This window comes from Hippocampus guttulatus, chromosome 23 (assembly GCF_054856545.1).
Source record: "Hippocampus guttulatus isolate MCC_2025c chromosome 23, RoL_Hgut_1.0, whole genome shotgun sequence".
Lineage (NCBI taxonomy): Eukaryota > Metazoa > Chordata > Actinopteri > Syngnathiformes > Syngnathidae > Hippocampus > Hippocampus guttulatus.
Genome location: NC_141283.1, coordinates 2,861,088 through 2,876,504, shown reverse-complemented (window position 1 = coordinate 2,876,504; position 15,417 = coordinate 2,861,088). Strand labels below are relative to the sequence as shown.

Genomic DNA, 15,417 nt, shown 5'->3' with positions numbered 1-15,417 from the left:
TCATATTGGCTGGCTAATTACTCAGCGGGGTCTTCCTATATTTAAGTTTCATCCTGAAATTTAACCCAAAAAACAATATATTTCGAACTTTCTGTGATTTGTGTATTTCTATTATTTCCATGGAAGGGCTTGCGAGAAAATAACCAGAGAGAAATAGATTTTTTTTTTCCAAGGCCATATTGAACAGCCCTAGTGTCCACTTGTTACTCCACACATGCCTCGGTCCAATCCCACTTGCTACAGGATTGGAAGAAAACCTGGAGGCGGTCGCGGTCCCGCTCCCTCTGGGAAACCCGCCGCCCCGGGCGACCCGGGTTGCCACGACGCTAATCCCGCCGCACAAAAGGCGAGGGCGCGTCGCCTTAGCATGTCGCTGCCAGACGCTCTTCGTTGGCTTCGAGGGTCACGGCCATCGATCTTGGCGCTGACACATGGGCGAAACCTGCGCACTAAACTGTCTTTAATTCCTTTTTGATGCACTTGATATGAATAAAACCCCGTGGCTCTTGGTGAACTTGAATGGCCTGGGAGTGCAGGATAAAGTGAATGCTGAAAGAGAGGCAAGCAAGAGACTAAATCGTGGTGTCTATGTTGTACAAAAGCGCAGACGACAACAATGGCAAGAATGCATTTTAAGGAAATTAAACGGACTGGGTTGCAAACCAACACGCAACTCAATCTAGAGACTTTTTTGGGGGGCTGTTTTGTTTTTTTGAACTAGTTGAACGTCAGTGCTAACAAATGCTCTAGACCACCTTCAGCAGTCCTTCCAGCGCGAGCCAAATTTCTTGGTGTGTTTTGCAGTTGAATTAGGCCGAGGTTTTCACACGATCATTAATTCCAGCAGAGCCACGTGTGGCTCAAGCTGTGCACCACTGACGGGGCTTGTGTGATTTGGGCACAGTGTGGTACTGGAAAGCTTCACTAAGCTGCTACCATATCACCCAAAAATGGACATTTCAGCAGTTAGGCCCAAGCATTTGGATCAGGGTTATGATTGTTGTGGATTTTTAATTATTATTTTCTTGCTAGTTAGTTTGCATTTTGTATTGACTTTTGTTTTTTAAAAATTCAATTAGTTTGAATGTGTTTTTCGAGCACGTTTGTTTGTTTTTATTTTTTCAAAAATGCTTTTGTGTTTTTTTTTTAGTTTTGCAATTAGTTTTGGGGTTTTTATAATTGGAGTATTTGTCGAGTGCAAGATAAAAAAAAAAGCAGGGTGGGGTCACTCATTGTGTAACAAAGTTAAATGAACTACAATTCTCAAACGACTGACCTTCCTTTTGTCCAGACATACGGAAATACAAAAAAAAATAAATAATAATACAGTGGTACCTCTACTTACGCAATTAATTGGTTTTGGAAGAAAATTCTTAACTAGAAAATGTAAGTAGAGATTGTTTTCAATGTAAATGCCCTAATTCGTTCCAACCCCCCCCCAAATTCAGACAAATGTTTTCTGAAGCATAAAAATGCATCAAAATATGTAACTAATACAAGTTAGTTAGATTAGTGCACAGTAAATGAGAGTTGTGCATAAAGTTTAAAAAAAAACGAATAAAGAATAAAAATGACAGTCATTTAACTTCTACGTTTGCTTTTGTCGGCTTTTAACAATCCTCCGAAAATGTCCAAGGCGAACATCCGCATCGTGAGTGATCGCCCGACTGGTGAACACTTTTTCTGGGTATTTCACGTTTACGTAAAACTATCAACATTCCACGACCACGCGAGATCAGAAATAAAGCAAGGAATATATGATGACAGTGTAGACATTCGGGCAGATTACATGAAAGATGTTTCACAAAAATATGACTTGTAACGTTTAGGAGTTGAGAGCCATTTCTTTTTTTAAACCAGCGTCCCTTCATTTCCAGGGACCTCACAAAAGTATTTGAATATTCTTTCACAGCCAAGTCGACTGCCTGATTTCACGCCAAAGGCCTTTCAATTACTGGAGGCAAAACTTGCTTTCCTTTGCCAGCAGCTGCAAATCTACAATTCTCCCTCTCAGATCTTAACCGAGTCCTTTGCACTTTCCATTGTTCTGAGTATAGCCTCAACTGTCATATTTTTTTCGAAAGAAAATTGCAGCTCATGATGACTAATGGGCCATAGGCATGGCTTGGTGTTAAGTTAAAACACCCTGGAACCTTTTGGAGCACTTATTATAGCATTTAGAGCATACTACTACTACTTCACGGTTTGTTTATCGCGGGTTCAGTGCATCGCAGATTTTTTCAAACATATTAAAAAAAATCTATATTTAAAAAAAATATATGCATGAGTACAGTACTGTATATGCTGCTCTGTGACTCGCTGTTGTTTTACAGCTTCTCGCGGACCGTTTGCGGACTTTATTTTATTTTTTTACCTGTTTATGTTAATTGGACGCTACGTCGCGGATTTTCGTTTATCGCGGGTGGTTTTGGTCCCCATTAACCGCGATAAATGAGGGATTACTGTAGTTATTTTGCCATCCGTCGTGGTGGAGGGGGCGTTCCTACGAAGGCCGTGACGTAACCTGCAATATGTAAATCACACGTGAACGTCGAAGCTAAAGCAAATAAATAAATCACCTCGTAAAAGTGGACCTCGTGTCACTCGTATCTCAAGGCATCAATGCAGTTTTATTTCAGGACCCATTATTTCGAGATCCTCACAAATGATAAAACAGTCGAAACAGTTGCGGGCCGAACTGTACATGCATGACGCAATCTGTGTTTACATCTTTCAGTGTCGTGAGGTCCCGTTCGAACACGTCGATCCGTGCCAAGCAGGCCTTTTGCATGTCACCCACTAACCTACATATGTTCGTTGTTTGGGCCAGCACTCCGCCGCCCAAGCAGAACAAGCGCTAATCAAGCGCAGCCCAAAGTCTTTACATGACAACAGACTATAGCGGAGGTCTCGGTCAGCCCCGGTTGGGAAGCGTGTGATGAGAAAGAGAGCGTGAAAGGGGGGGGGGGCGGCACAAAGAGGGGGGCGACGGTGGCGAGAGATCGGGTGAGGGGGCGGAGCTACGGCCGCTATTGTCCACTAATGGGCTACATTGTAAGATTAAAATCCCCCAGTCAAATCTGTACATTGGATGAGTTTTCAGTTTAGCTGTTGCAGATCAATAGCGCCCCCTTAAGACACACAATGGTTATTACTTGAACCGTTTGGAAAAAGGCTTTCAGTTGTTTCAAATCAAAACGTGTGTTTGAAAACCTTTTTTTCACACCACCCTGAAAAACTGACCGGAAAATATAGAGGAAATGTTAAAAAACGTGAAAAGGGTATTTTCGTTTCGGAAAAAAAAATCACAGAAAAAGACATGAAAATTGAATTTCCTGTTTGGAAAAAATATTTCCAAAACGCTATTGAGGGGAAATGAAAATTAAGTTTTGATAAATATGTGACAGTATGAGTGACAAAATGTGTTTTAGATTGTGCGAACGCTTTGTGTGTGTTTTGAGATGGATTTCTTTTAAAAATGGGGGGAAAACCAGGATTTGAAAGTGTTGTAACATTTTTTTAATTTGTTTTAAACCGTGAAAAGGAAATCTTAATTTGAAAAACAAAGCGAACAATTCTCCAGTTGACTGTGTGACCATTAACCCCAGTGTGTATGTTCATAAATACCAAGTCTGTGACATAGAAAGTGCATTATTAACATTAAGTGCTTTCCTTGGAAGGGGTCCATCTGAATCATAAAACACTCACATCTTTGGCATCAGCAATGCTTATTTTGTTCATGGGACATTAGTTTCATAATTTGTCAAGACATTCATTCCACTGTACCTTTTTTTTCCCCCTCAAAGCTGTGCAAGGTATTTTTGGCGACGAATCACATAGGGCCAGAAGTGTGCTTTCTTGTAAACATGGCTCTCTAATGTCAAACAAATGACATCCTTTCCCCTGCGTTCATCTTTGACGCAATGGAGTCACACTTCTGTGACCTTTGATGGCTGGGTTAGCTCACAAGGGAGCGGAGTGTCAAGCGAGAGGTTAAACTAAGTGTTTTTTTGTCATGTCGTCGTTTTCAGGACTGGGGCTGTACGTTGGGCTGCCCTCTGTGGAACCGTACGACGGCCGCTCCTCGGCCGCCTTTGGAGACCCCGCGGATGATTTGGGATTCAGGACTCTGGGTACGTAAACCTGTAAAAATAATACACAAAAATGTTAAAAAAAAAAAAAAAGAATTCACAAAGCCTTATTGTGGTTTTATGTCATTTACCATGGTGTTTTCCTCCACTTGTTCAGGCGTGTCCTCGTCTTCCTCCCTCACCTGTTGGACAGAAGCGATGTCAACGGACGAAGAAGAAATGTGTAAGTCTGCAAAACACAACATGCGGCTCACCACGTAATTGTGCGGACTGAGGTACTGGAAATGGCCAAAGCAGGTGTAGCTGAGGCAGATGAGGATGGTGACGACGAGCACCACCAGGGTGAACAGAGAAGTGGATGCCCAGAAACCTGCAAAGTCAGAGAGGTTCCTAATATGTTCCCGCTTGCTTAAAAACAATGGTTCGAAAGATGCCCGTGTTGCGACCGCTGCACGTCACAAACCCGTTCTGAGAACAGAAAAGAAATAAAGCCATATGAGGCAGATGATGGGCGCGGCCAGAGCTTGATTGACAGCCTTCAGGTGGACTTGGCGGTCGAGACGCGTCGGCAAATAGGCGAAGTACAAGTTGTGCTTGTCGACCAAGTGCTTCAGGGTCATGTAGAGGAGGCCTGATGGGACACACCGAGTCATCAGAAACGTACATTTTGAGGTTAAGAACCGCGCATGATGTAAGAACATGTGATCAAGTCTCATGGGAAGGCACACTGAGTTAATGTCAAACTTTTTAATTCCAAAGCTCCTCCCTGAGCTTCGGACCTCAAGCATACAGAATGCTTTTTCTGTGCAAAAGTGTGCTGTCGTACTCACCGAAAGGCACAATAATGGGACAAATGACGCTGTATGCCATGATGACAGTAAACACGCACAGGATCCAGCCGTACATGGCGCCATACTCAAACTCATAGGCTTGGTTCTGGCAAATGAAATAAAAAGAATGTCCTATCAGAAAACGGAGAAAAATAAAACTTGCGACGGCATTGAATAGCTGTTATCTGGCCTTCGAAATAAGATATTAACTCATTCACTGCCAAAGACGTTGTTAAACGTCTTTTTGGACTTGGTCCAGAATTGGCTGGTACTGAATGAGTTAAAATTGTGTATAGCTGAGTGATAACAGGAGTACCCATCAAATGAATAAATAAAATGGTATCCTCGTTAACATGAGCGGGTATCTGGTCCGACATTTGAATAGATTTCGATTATAAATCCATCTCTCATTCCGGTAACTGTCACCATTTATACTGGTCGCCATATGGCCCGTCGCAAACCTGTTTGACGTATTTCCTTTCTGCAGCCGAGCGGGCAAACGCCAGGCGGATGGTGTAGAGGAGGAGATTGGGCAAGCGCATGAGATCCATGGCCGAGCCCACCAGGCCCGCCGCGATGACGTAGTTGACGAAAAAGGATCCTTGGTCAGGTAAGAACACACATCTAGTGTTCAGATGGTCAAACAAAACAAAGTAAGATGTCAGTTACGGACGGCTCTTTTATAGAGCGGAATCGAGACAAGGGGTGCCCAACCAATTGATTGCGATTGACCGATAGCTTGTGGACTGGTCCCAAGTCGATCTCAGGGTTTCTGGGGGGGAGGGGGAGAATGTGTGTCTGTCTGTGTGTGTTATTAGCTCATTCAGTACCAACCAATTCTGGACCAAGTCTGAAAAGACGTTTAAATTGAGTAAACTCATTCACTCCCAAAGACGTTCTTAAGCGTCTTTTCAGACTTGGTCCAGAATTGGCTGGTACTGAACGAGTAAATATAAAATATTTTTGTGTCATCATACACCGCACCCAAAGCATCTTAGCAGTTTCACCTTCACCCCCCCAAAAATGTAATAAAATAATACATAAATAAATCATTTGAAAAAAGCAGGTCACCTTTAACCTACGGTGGCACGTGAGCGCCATCACCGGAAGTTGTTGTGCTCGTGCATTGTGTGTATGCGTGCACGTGCGGTCACGGTCGATGGCGGAAGGTTGGTTGGCTTGAAAAGTAAGATCGTTGGTCAAAAAAAAAAAAAAAAAAAAAAGGTTGGGCACCCCTAATCTCGAGGTATAAGTAACAAGGAGATATGCGTAACAGTGAAAGGAACTTACTCAAACCTCAACTTCCCATCCGTGAGAAATTCTTTGTCAAAAAGCCAGCGGAAAAACAAGGCGAGACTGCGAGAGATAAAAAATAAAAATAAAAAATCCACTTGTTAGCTTATGTTGTGTGTGCGTGTTTAAAAAAAACCACATTGTTTACAATGACAGAAAGGGAACTCAATATTCGGTACATCTGCACAAAATGAATTTTATAGTAAATGAATCAATACATCGTCCTTGACAAACTCTTTGCACTTGTATTTCCAAACATGTTGCTCCATTTTGAGTTGCTTAAGGATTACACCACTGTCCGTGTTTGATGTTATGTGTTGTGTTTATTATTTTTAACTGTTTTGTTGTGAAAGCGCCATATAAATCCGAATGTACTGTATCGTATTGCTTTTGTGTCAGGCCTTCTACAAATGTCTTTGTTATTATTATCCTTTGGTGTCCGACCCCCCCCCCCCCCCCAAAAAAAAGCCTTTTGGAGGAGTTTCTGCTGTCTTGGTAGCACCCACTGCCACATCAGAATGTTTTCAAAATTCATCCGTTGAAGCCAGTTTCCTTGAGCAGTGTAACTGTATGCTTAAAAATCATAGTTTGGTATCAACCGTGTGTATATCGAGACATATGACCTTTTTTAGGAAAGTTCAACATCAATAGTTTGTCGTCTTCCCAACGAAATTCACAGTGCAGACAACCGCAACAGTTCTTTTGTTGACGGCGTAGCCCATTGAAATTACCTGGTGAGTCCGAGCGAGGGAAGGATGAGCACCATGAAGAGCAGGAAGAAATAAAGCTTGTGCATCATGCTGAGCTGCTCGCTGGACCTGAAAAGAGCACCCGGGACAATTCAAATTCCAAAAGCGCGGTCTCGCTTGGCTCGCCAATCTGAATGAACGCGTCGCCCACCTGCTCCAGTGGGCCTCCCCCAACGTGGAGTAGTAGACGATGGTGGGCAGCAGCGCGGAGAAGCACCACAGTAAGAACGTGGGGAAGAACTGGCTAACGATCGGGCTCTGTGGGGAAGCGAGAGAAAGGTCAGACTTGCAGCCCCCCACTCCCCCAGGGGCGTGGGAGTCTCTCGAGCCTACGTTCAGATAGCGGATGGGCTTGGTGACGTTGAATTTGTCGATGGTGTTGATGATGATGGTGGGCGTGGTGAGGAAGGTGAGCAGGAAGAAAAGCAGGAAGTTGAGCATGACGTAGCGCGTGAACCAGGAGAAGCCCTGCACTGACAAATGGTCCCTGGATGGGGAGACAAAATTGAAAGGCAACATGACCACTTCTTTGTCGTCATCACTAAGTACCCATGTGGAAATGTTTTACACTTGGAGGAAAAACAAAACAGTGACCAAGTACCGTATTGGCCCGCATATAAGACAGCCCTGATTATAAGACGACACCCTCTTTTTCAAGACTCAAGTTTGAAAAAAGACTTTTTGAACACCAAATTAATTTTTAGAAAGAAAATAATTACAGTACATCTGAAACAAATGATTATAACAATATATTTGAGAGAAAAAGCATGTTATTTTGCCTCATTCAAATCTTAGTATCTGAACATTTAAATATGTAAACTAAAGTCCAATCACATTCGTAAATGAATGGCTTCTGGTTTTTGAAATGTAAATAACTTCTTCTCAGCCGTTAACCTGGGCGATCTTCGACCCACTTTTCTCCAGATTGTCGCTATGTTTTTCCATTTTCTGTTATCTCTTCTATTATTTTCTTCTCTTTTCTTTCTGACCGCTATTTTTATTTTTATTCTTCGTGACAGGGGTTCACTTTGGCCTGGGGAGTCAAGTTCAGCATTCGCTTCAATGATATCTGGCGCCATCTAGTGTCGTGAATGGGTATAATGTCTAGACCCCGAGTATAAGACGACCCCCACTTTTTCAGTCTTATTTCAATGCAAAAAAACCCGTCTTATATTCGGGCCAATACTGTAATGTAAATTCGATTCAGCGCATTTTTGTCAAATCTACACGTTCTATCAGGTGTTGCGAAGCTCGACTCTTATGCAATTCAGGTGCGACGCAGCAGCCTTACCAGTAAACATTTTTCGGATGGGGTGCGAAGCTGACCCTCCACTTCCTCACTTTGATGCTCGCGCTCTTGCTCGAATGCTGAGGCTGCCGACAGCAACCCGCGCCGCTGCAGTCGAGCGCGTTGAAGTCTTTGAGAATGCTAATGAGCGCGGGGGGGCAGGTGTGAGTGACAGGAAGGATGAACTTTTCAACAATGGCAAGCATGCAATTTCCCATCACGCCAGAAAAGAATTTAGTGATTTTTCTGGTTCTGTGACAGCATGTTGGACTGGGTTCCAATATGGATTCCCGCCTGGCGCAAATGTGCGCGTGGGGCAGAGGCAAGATAAATGACTCACTACTTGGCCATGGCCTCCGTCTGAAGGGTGACAAAGGCAAGCCCCAGGGGGCGCTGTGGCACCTCTTCCACCTGCTGCCTCACCTCCTCCAGCAGGTCTTTTTCTTTGGTGCTGTAGTAATCTATAGCGTCCACCTGAGGGAAGACGCATATGAATGAGCACTGCACAAGTGATTCCCGCCTCGGATTACAGCTGCATCCCACTGGAAATCAGCTGGAAGCTTATTTCTGAGGCAACACAAGGATTCCAAAACCAGATATTTTCCTTAAATATGAATATACTTCTTAAGGCCGAAGCACACAGCACAGTTGCTGCTCCAGTAATGATTTGAAACTATCTGTCGCGAGTCGGCTCAAAAACAACTCTCAAGAACCTATTTTAGAAAAGACAAAGCTGCTGTTTTGTGACAGCATGAAGTCCCGCTGCTGCAACCTTACCTTGTCACAGTTGGCGCAGCAACACAGGTAGCCGCACAGTCGAGGATATATTGTTTCCCGCTGGCCCATCTTCTCCAGGACACGCTCGTAGTATCGCAGGTTTTTTCCGGCTCGGACCCTGGGGGGGTGAAAAGCACCTTGGCATATTTGTCACACCCTGCATTGAATTGTTGTTCTGTTTACGCATCGGAGCAAATTTGTCAGGCTAGTGAGAGGGGTGTGGTTGTTTTTTTTTTAGGCATTTGAATGTAGTTCGTCAAAACCTCACATTCTTACCTTTCCTTATCAAGTTGCATGAGCTTGGCCACATCATAGGCAATGTTGACCGCACACACTCGGCAGCTTGGGTACGCCTCTCTATGCAAAAGTACACCAATAAAGAACAGCGCGGGAAGCAAGCACTCCCTTTCGCTCGCGAACTTGGTTTCGTCCACTCACATGAAATGCGTCTTGACGTCGTCCTCTGTCGCTGTTTTAGGGAGAGACGTCACAAACAAGGTGTTTCTGGCCTGCAAACATTAGCGGGGAACCGTTTAGCACAAGTGCCTCTGAATCAAAGACGAAATTGTGATTTTTATATTTTGGGCAGAAACTCACCGTATCTTGCCCCATGCCTTTCATTTGCGATGTGTGATGCCGCAGCAAAACAACAGTGAGGGCAAGATAGAGGACGGCAAACACCGTGTGAAGCCACAACCAGTCGTTTCTGGAGAGAAAACCAAACTTTTAAAACACAGCCAAGACTCAGTCATGTTCTGTGCAGTTCAGTCAGCGTGAAAGGCACCATTACGTGTGTTCATGTTTTTGATGCGTCCATACTTTCGGCCGTAACTCAACCCGAATGTGTACATGAATCGGACTGCACTGTCGTCTATCACTAACCTACGCTAACGCAGTAGTGACGTCATAGTTACAGTGTGAAACACACATGGCAAGTCATTGAAACATTCATACTACAAAAATCTGTGGACCCGGAATAGAGCCTTGTGAAACACCACGGCTTTCTTAACTATAGGGGGTTCATGTCCCAAAGGTACGTACTGTTACGTCACTGTGCATTCTAGTTCACAGTTTATAACCTGATGTTGGTACTATTGTAAACCAAAGGACTTTCCACCCCCTATCCATTGACCATTGAAAATAGGAGGGTGACAAGTTTTTAGTGGTTTATGATTCTGTGAAAAAGGGTCATGAAAACAACAGCTAGTTGCAGCCCATAAATTTTTGTTTCACGTTGGTGTAGGTTTTATTGCAGTTCGTGCTTCTTCCGTGTTGCTGTTTAATACCCCTTCTGAAGATTCCCAATCGTCGTCCTTCCAAAACTCTCCGGATTGTTGCCTGAAAGACATTTAGGATGGAAAACGTGTCTTTTGAGAGAGTCACTGATTTTTGTTTAGTTATTTTTTTTAAAACCGTTTTGGCTCGACCTCATTCAGTTGTAATATTTGCCATTAAACTGTGAGCCGTTAATCTGTACAGAATTTCATCCGACATCAGTCTTACCAAAGTGGGCAAAAAGGAGAAGCAGCAGTAAAAGGGACTTTTTTTTCCCACTTTCACATTACAGGTGAATTTGTCAACACAGTGGAGTTTAGAGGAAGTGAATCTGGTCGAGCCATTTTTAGCCGCGATGAGCGGGCTGTATACGCGAAGTGAAATTACGAGGCACCAAAGCTCACCCAGCAGGTCACCCGTCAGGTTGACAGGCAGTATGATTGAGAGGGAGGTGACAGTCATGACCAGCAGCAGGATGACCAGGTGACGCTGGAAGGACAGGTAGTGAACGGCGTCGCTGCCGCATCTGGCTTTTATTTTTTCATCGCTAGAAAAAAAAAACCCAAATACGGAGCTGTTTTTTTTTTTTCAAGGCCTCAGGACTTGAAGACAAAGCAGATGTTGACAAATCATACTCACTCCATTCTGAGAATGAAAGGCAGCCAAGAACAGAAGCCCTTTAAGAACAAAATGCAAAATGAATGTTCAGATTGTGACAAATTACTTTGGCCTATCGTCAATCAATAATTTGATTCCACAAACCATTTCATACTCGAGGTCATCCCCATTGGACACACAAGACGACATGTGTCTGTAGCGATGGCGTCCCGTCCCGGTGACTCTAAAAACACAAGGCCGTTCTTTTAACAGTGAAGTGCAACAACCTAATCTCGAATGTATGCTTCATGTCGGCAAATATCAAAACGGCTTCGGGCCAAAATTGCGCCTCAATCCAAATGCAAAACTCGAGTGTCTCATCCAAAACTAACCCTTCTTTGTCCGCAACCAGTGCCAGGCGGCCATAGTCCCAGAACTTCCTCCGTATAATCGAAAACAGGATCAGTAACACCTGTCGGACCAAAAGATAACAGTAGATCCATTTTAAACAAACTTAACTTTCTCAATGATGGACAGACGGCAGCTCGTACCAAAAAGACGCTAAAGTTAAGAAGCAGCACAACAGGCACCCCCCCAAACTGGACTCCGTTCAGGACGGTGTTCTGGGTACTGTTGAAGCAGGTCTTGTCTTGGGAGCCGCTAGAACCAGTGGTGCCGTTTGAGCCCACTAGCGACCACTGCTCCCACCACCAAGACGACATCACTGCAGGGGAACCGGCAGTTTTTTGTCTGCATGAAACGACAAAAAATTCAGACTTTGTTGGGGGGGTCTAGCATAGTAGCTCAGCAAGTGTAAAATCGGGTCGTAACATAAAGCATGTCAAGATTAAAAACGATAATAACAGCCGCCATTTATTTTCAGTCCGATAGCAGGTCAGCTAATCACCACTGCGCATTGAAAAAGATAATTATTTTTGATCTGTAAACACCCTCCTCCTCCTCTAATTTTGCCTCAAATTGGGGGACTTTGGTTTTGACAGAACAAAAGTCAACAACTAGGTCTCAAGGTGCAGAGTAACACGCTATATTTGCTTTATTACATTTACTTAAGTAACTTTTGATGAATGGTACTCGTCAGGCTAGTTTTAACGCAACATTGCTTTTTACTTGAGTACTATGCTACTATTAATTGCATTGTGGTCGATTTCTTGCGACTTTTATTTGTGTCATTCATCATTGTTTCTGTGTTTTGGTTTGTCAGACGGAGTTCTGCCATGGGTGCAGTTACATGCCCATTTAATGATTCAATTGCTCACTGCTCAGGTCTTGTACTTTTTTTTTTCTGTTACTTTCAGTTATTTATGTGGAGGGCTAATTCTAAAGTAAGAGTCCTCTTACCGGAGTACGGGGGGGGGGGGGGGGGGGGCGCACCTTGATGTGTTTTTGCGCCGCTCCACTCGTATAGGACGTGTCAAAATCAACAGTGTGCCTCTTCGCTCCACGCCTCAACTGACCCTCGCGCCGCGAGTCACGGGTTCTGCATTGTGTGCCTCAGTCTTACATCAAGTTATACTCCGGAATCCAAGGCGACAGTCGTATCCGCCATGTTCCTATCAGACACATTCGTGATTTTCCTGCCCCATCGCTAATGACAAATTAAGTAACGTTGCAAAACAGTACAACTTGCGGTAGCTGGGGAGTGGGGGGGGGGGGGGGGGGGTTCGAAAGCGGAACCCGAGTGAGATCATCGCAGAACTTTTTCCCTACCTCGCTGACAACTTACCGCCCCCCTCCACCCCGTCAACGTCCGCTATTCACAAACTTGACCAGCCGGTTCGGAAAATGAGAAGCACTGCGTGTTTGGCTTGCCTACGTGGCCCAGGGAATCGCAGCCCGCCACGCCTGTTGTGATCCCGTCGCCCGTCACCGAGCCGCAAAGTAAACTTTGGAGACGCGCGGCCGTCAACTGTCAGCAAGTCTTGTTTTCTTGTTCAGCCGTCCCACTTTACGTTGCGCGCATGCGCAGAGAGTCGACCGCTGTCAGAACAGAAACGTCGTGTGGCTTCGAAAAGTTTACTATACTTAATCTTACTATATCTTCATTTTATTGGAATCATAGTAGTTAATATTTAATCATATGAGCATTTACTCTTTAAGTAGAAAAATAAGCATGTGCTATCTTAAAGACACATTTTACAGATAAATCGAATGTAAATACTGTATACTGTAATCCCTTGTTTATCGCGGTGATTACTTTCCAAAAAGAACCAGTCCTAGGTGAAATCCGTGAAGTAGTGAGCTTTATTTTTTTACAGTTATTATACAATACTGAACTATGGATACAAAGACCAAAACCTTGTTTTCAGGCCCAAGCACAAAAAAACAAACAAACAAACAAACGTTTTCAACTAATAACAAGATGTTTTTTGGAAATACTATACTGTAAAATAATATTGCTTGAGCGCGTCCTCAGGTGCTCAGTTGCTTAGCCAATCAGGATGCAAAACTTAATTCACTGTTTAAAAGCATTAAAAAAACTGCACTTAAAACATCCATGAAACAGCAAAGCCGCGGAAGGTGAACCGCGTTAGAGCGAGGGATCACTGTATAGTAGAAATGTCACTCCAAGCCTGTGATGGAACACGCCCATTTTTGGACGGAAAATTATGTACTGATTAAACAAGGTCGCCTGTCCCTTTAATCACCCCTAACCATTTTAGATGGTGTCGGGAGGCAAAATAACAAGGCCAGAGTGTAGCCAAACACTGCAATTTCTTCATCGTGCAACCTTTTTCATCCCAACGGTATTTTTATAGCATCTGTCATCTAGTGTACAGTCAGAGAACATAACAAAGTACCTATAGACACCCGTATCACTAATGATCTCTTCAGCCGGTTAAGAACGCTGGCTGTGTTGTTTGTCTATCGGTGTTTGCCTACATCTGGCTTGGAAGTGTGTTGTCCACTTTGGCCTCCGCAGTCGCACTGATGGAAAAACTGGAAGCCACAATTTTTCATCAGCATTTTATGCTGCCCATTCCTGATACAAATAGTAGAGTGAAATAAAATTTTGACCATAGTTGAATTGCAATGTGTGAAGTACATTGAAGGTACTGTTTGTACATTTGCGGGAAACATTTATTTTCACAGATGAGTGACATGATGGCGTCTATTTTAAAAACACAATCCATCACGTGACCGCTGCCATTCCGTAACATCGACTCACACGCAAAGAAAGCCACAAGGAGCCAAAATAAAATACTTGAGACTTTGCTATCAGTCATTTGCACCCAGGCTCGAGCAAGATTTGAGCAAGGATTACACGGCGTCCGACGCGGCGGGCACAATGTGGCTGGTTCCACCTTGGAGCCATTTGGGAGATGTGTTGTAATTTGTGTGGGACGAAGCATCGCAAAGCAATGTCACGGGCGCAGATCAGATGGCCAAATTAATGAAGCCAATGCAATTAGTCATTCAATTTACTGTAACATTGTGCGGCGCTGCGGTGTTTCCCCCTCCAGATTCCCATAATGTGAAGTTTATAGGCTTCCACCCGGACTGTTCATTTCTGCCTGCTGTGTATTTGTGTCTTCCTTGTACCATGTCAATGTGTACTCACACTGATGTTCATGTTTTGGCTGTGTGTGTGTGTGCACGTGAGTGTGTGAGTGTTCATGCCTCGCCGTGGGACACGTTGATTAGTGTGTGGTGAGGCTCAGCTCACCAGCTGTCCTCCCAGACCTGCAGCTGATTGAAACCAATCAGGCTTGCGATGGCCCCATTGCAGTGACCCCTCACCCCGCCCGCCCCTGGCCTAATCACCTGCTGATTGGCCCATGCAGGCCCTCCCCCCTCAGTGTTGCTCACCCACCCCCTTCGCACAGAAGGTTAATTTGACCAGCGGATGAAGCCTCCAGGAGGGAATAGGAACGTGTGCCTGGTGATATTGCATGGATCTAGCACACCTGTCAATCACGGCCACTTGTAGGGGGTGACAGTCAGGAAGGAACGAAGAGCATCTTCCTGGTGAAAGATGGAGAGTGGGTTTTATTACCCAACTAGCTCCCTTTAAGCCTTTGTGCGCATTGCGATCGTAAATGTAAAACCTTTTTGATATTTACATTAGCAAAGACTTTATTGTGCGGTTGACACTGAGTCAAGAAAAGACGCTCATCCCTGGTCTCTTAATTGCAATGTTGCGCTCGCACCAATAAGTCTGAGGGAAGCACGACATGCACATTTCGTTGGTAACAATAAGATTATAAATGTTCTTACATAGAGTGTATCAGTGAGTGCGCCTCACATATTCATCTGCATAACATAATCAGAACCATGAACAATTAAATGAAAGCTCGGCCCATCAGGGGAAAAAAAATTTGTTCGGCCGGTCGAATATAGTCCGTGAGATAAGTCACTGACGTTACATCCTATTCGTTTGCCATCTCTCGGGCGCGCCATCGTCAGGGAACGATCGTCTCATTTCAATTGTCCATCTGCCCGTCTCGCTTCTCTCCTGTTATACTACTCGTCTCCTCGATCGAATTTCTGGTGTCAGA

The 15,417-nt window shown here is 44.2% G+C and overlaps 1 protein-coding gene across 4 annotated transcripts; it reads right to left on the bottom strand.

The window, feature by feature from the left end:
- Positions 1-2,611: 2,611 nt before the first annotated feature.
- On the bottom strand, positions 2,612-12,851 carry LOC147185709 (mechanosensitive cation channel TMEM63A-like). 4 transcript variants are annotated; one of them, XM_086104456.1, is made up of 24 exons: positions 12,629-12,851; positions 12,293-12,471; positions 11,452-11,650; positions 11,293-11,372; positions 11,066-11,144; positions 10,943-10,980; positions 10,708-10,850; positions 10,315-10,366; positions 9,626-9,734; positions 9,467-9,537; positions 9,305-9,385; positions 9,029-9,146; positions 8,592-8,725; positions 8,255-8,392; positions 7,297-7,450; positions 7,115-7,221; positions 6,946-7,032; positions 6,212-6,277; positions 5,383-5,545; positions 4,922-5,027; positions 4,555-4,722; positions 4,346-4,461; positions 4,223-4,273; positions 2,612-4,143 (listed from the first exon to the last, which is right to left on the bottom strand). In XM_086104456.1, the coding sequence occupies exons 3-24, from the start codon at positions 11,620-11,622 to the stop codon at positions 3,994-3,996; spliced, it is 2,382 nt and encodes a 793-aa protein (XP_085960582.1). In that variant the 5' UTR covers positions 11,623-11,650; positions 12,293-12,471; positions 12,629-12,851; the 3' UTR covers positions 2,612-3,993. The 4 variants fall into 4 exon arrangements, with proteins under 4 accessions (XP_085960582.1, XP_085960580.1, XP_085960581.1 ...); XM_086104454.1 differs by having other exon boundaries at positions 12,645-12,851; XM_086104455.1 differs by lacking the exon at positions 12,293-12,471 and having other exon boundaries at positions 12,645-12,851.
- Between the last annotated feature and the right edge of the window lie 2,566 nt (positions 12,852-15,417).

Bases quoted from the DNA above. Each gene is read 5' to 3' on its own strand.
- LOC147185709 (XM_086104456.1), bottom strand. From the start codon at position 11,622: ATGTCGTCTTGGTGGTGGGAGCAGTGGTCGCTAGTGGGCTCAAACGGC. The intron at 11,145-11,292 runs GTTAGTTTTGGA...TTGTGTTTTTAG, and splicing joins CTGGTTGCGGACAAAGAAGG to AGTCACCGGGACGGGACGCC. The intron at 8,726-9,028 runs GTAAGGTTGCAG...GTCTTCCCTCAG, and splicing joins GCTGCGCCAACTGTGACAAG to GTGGACGCTATAGATTACTA.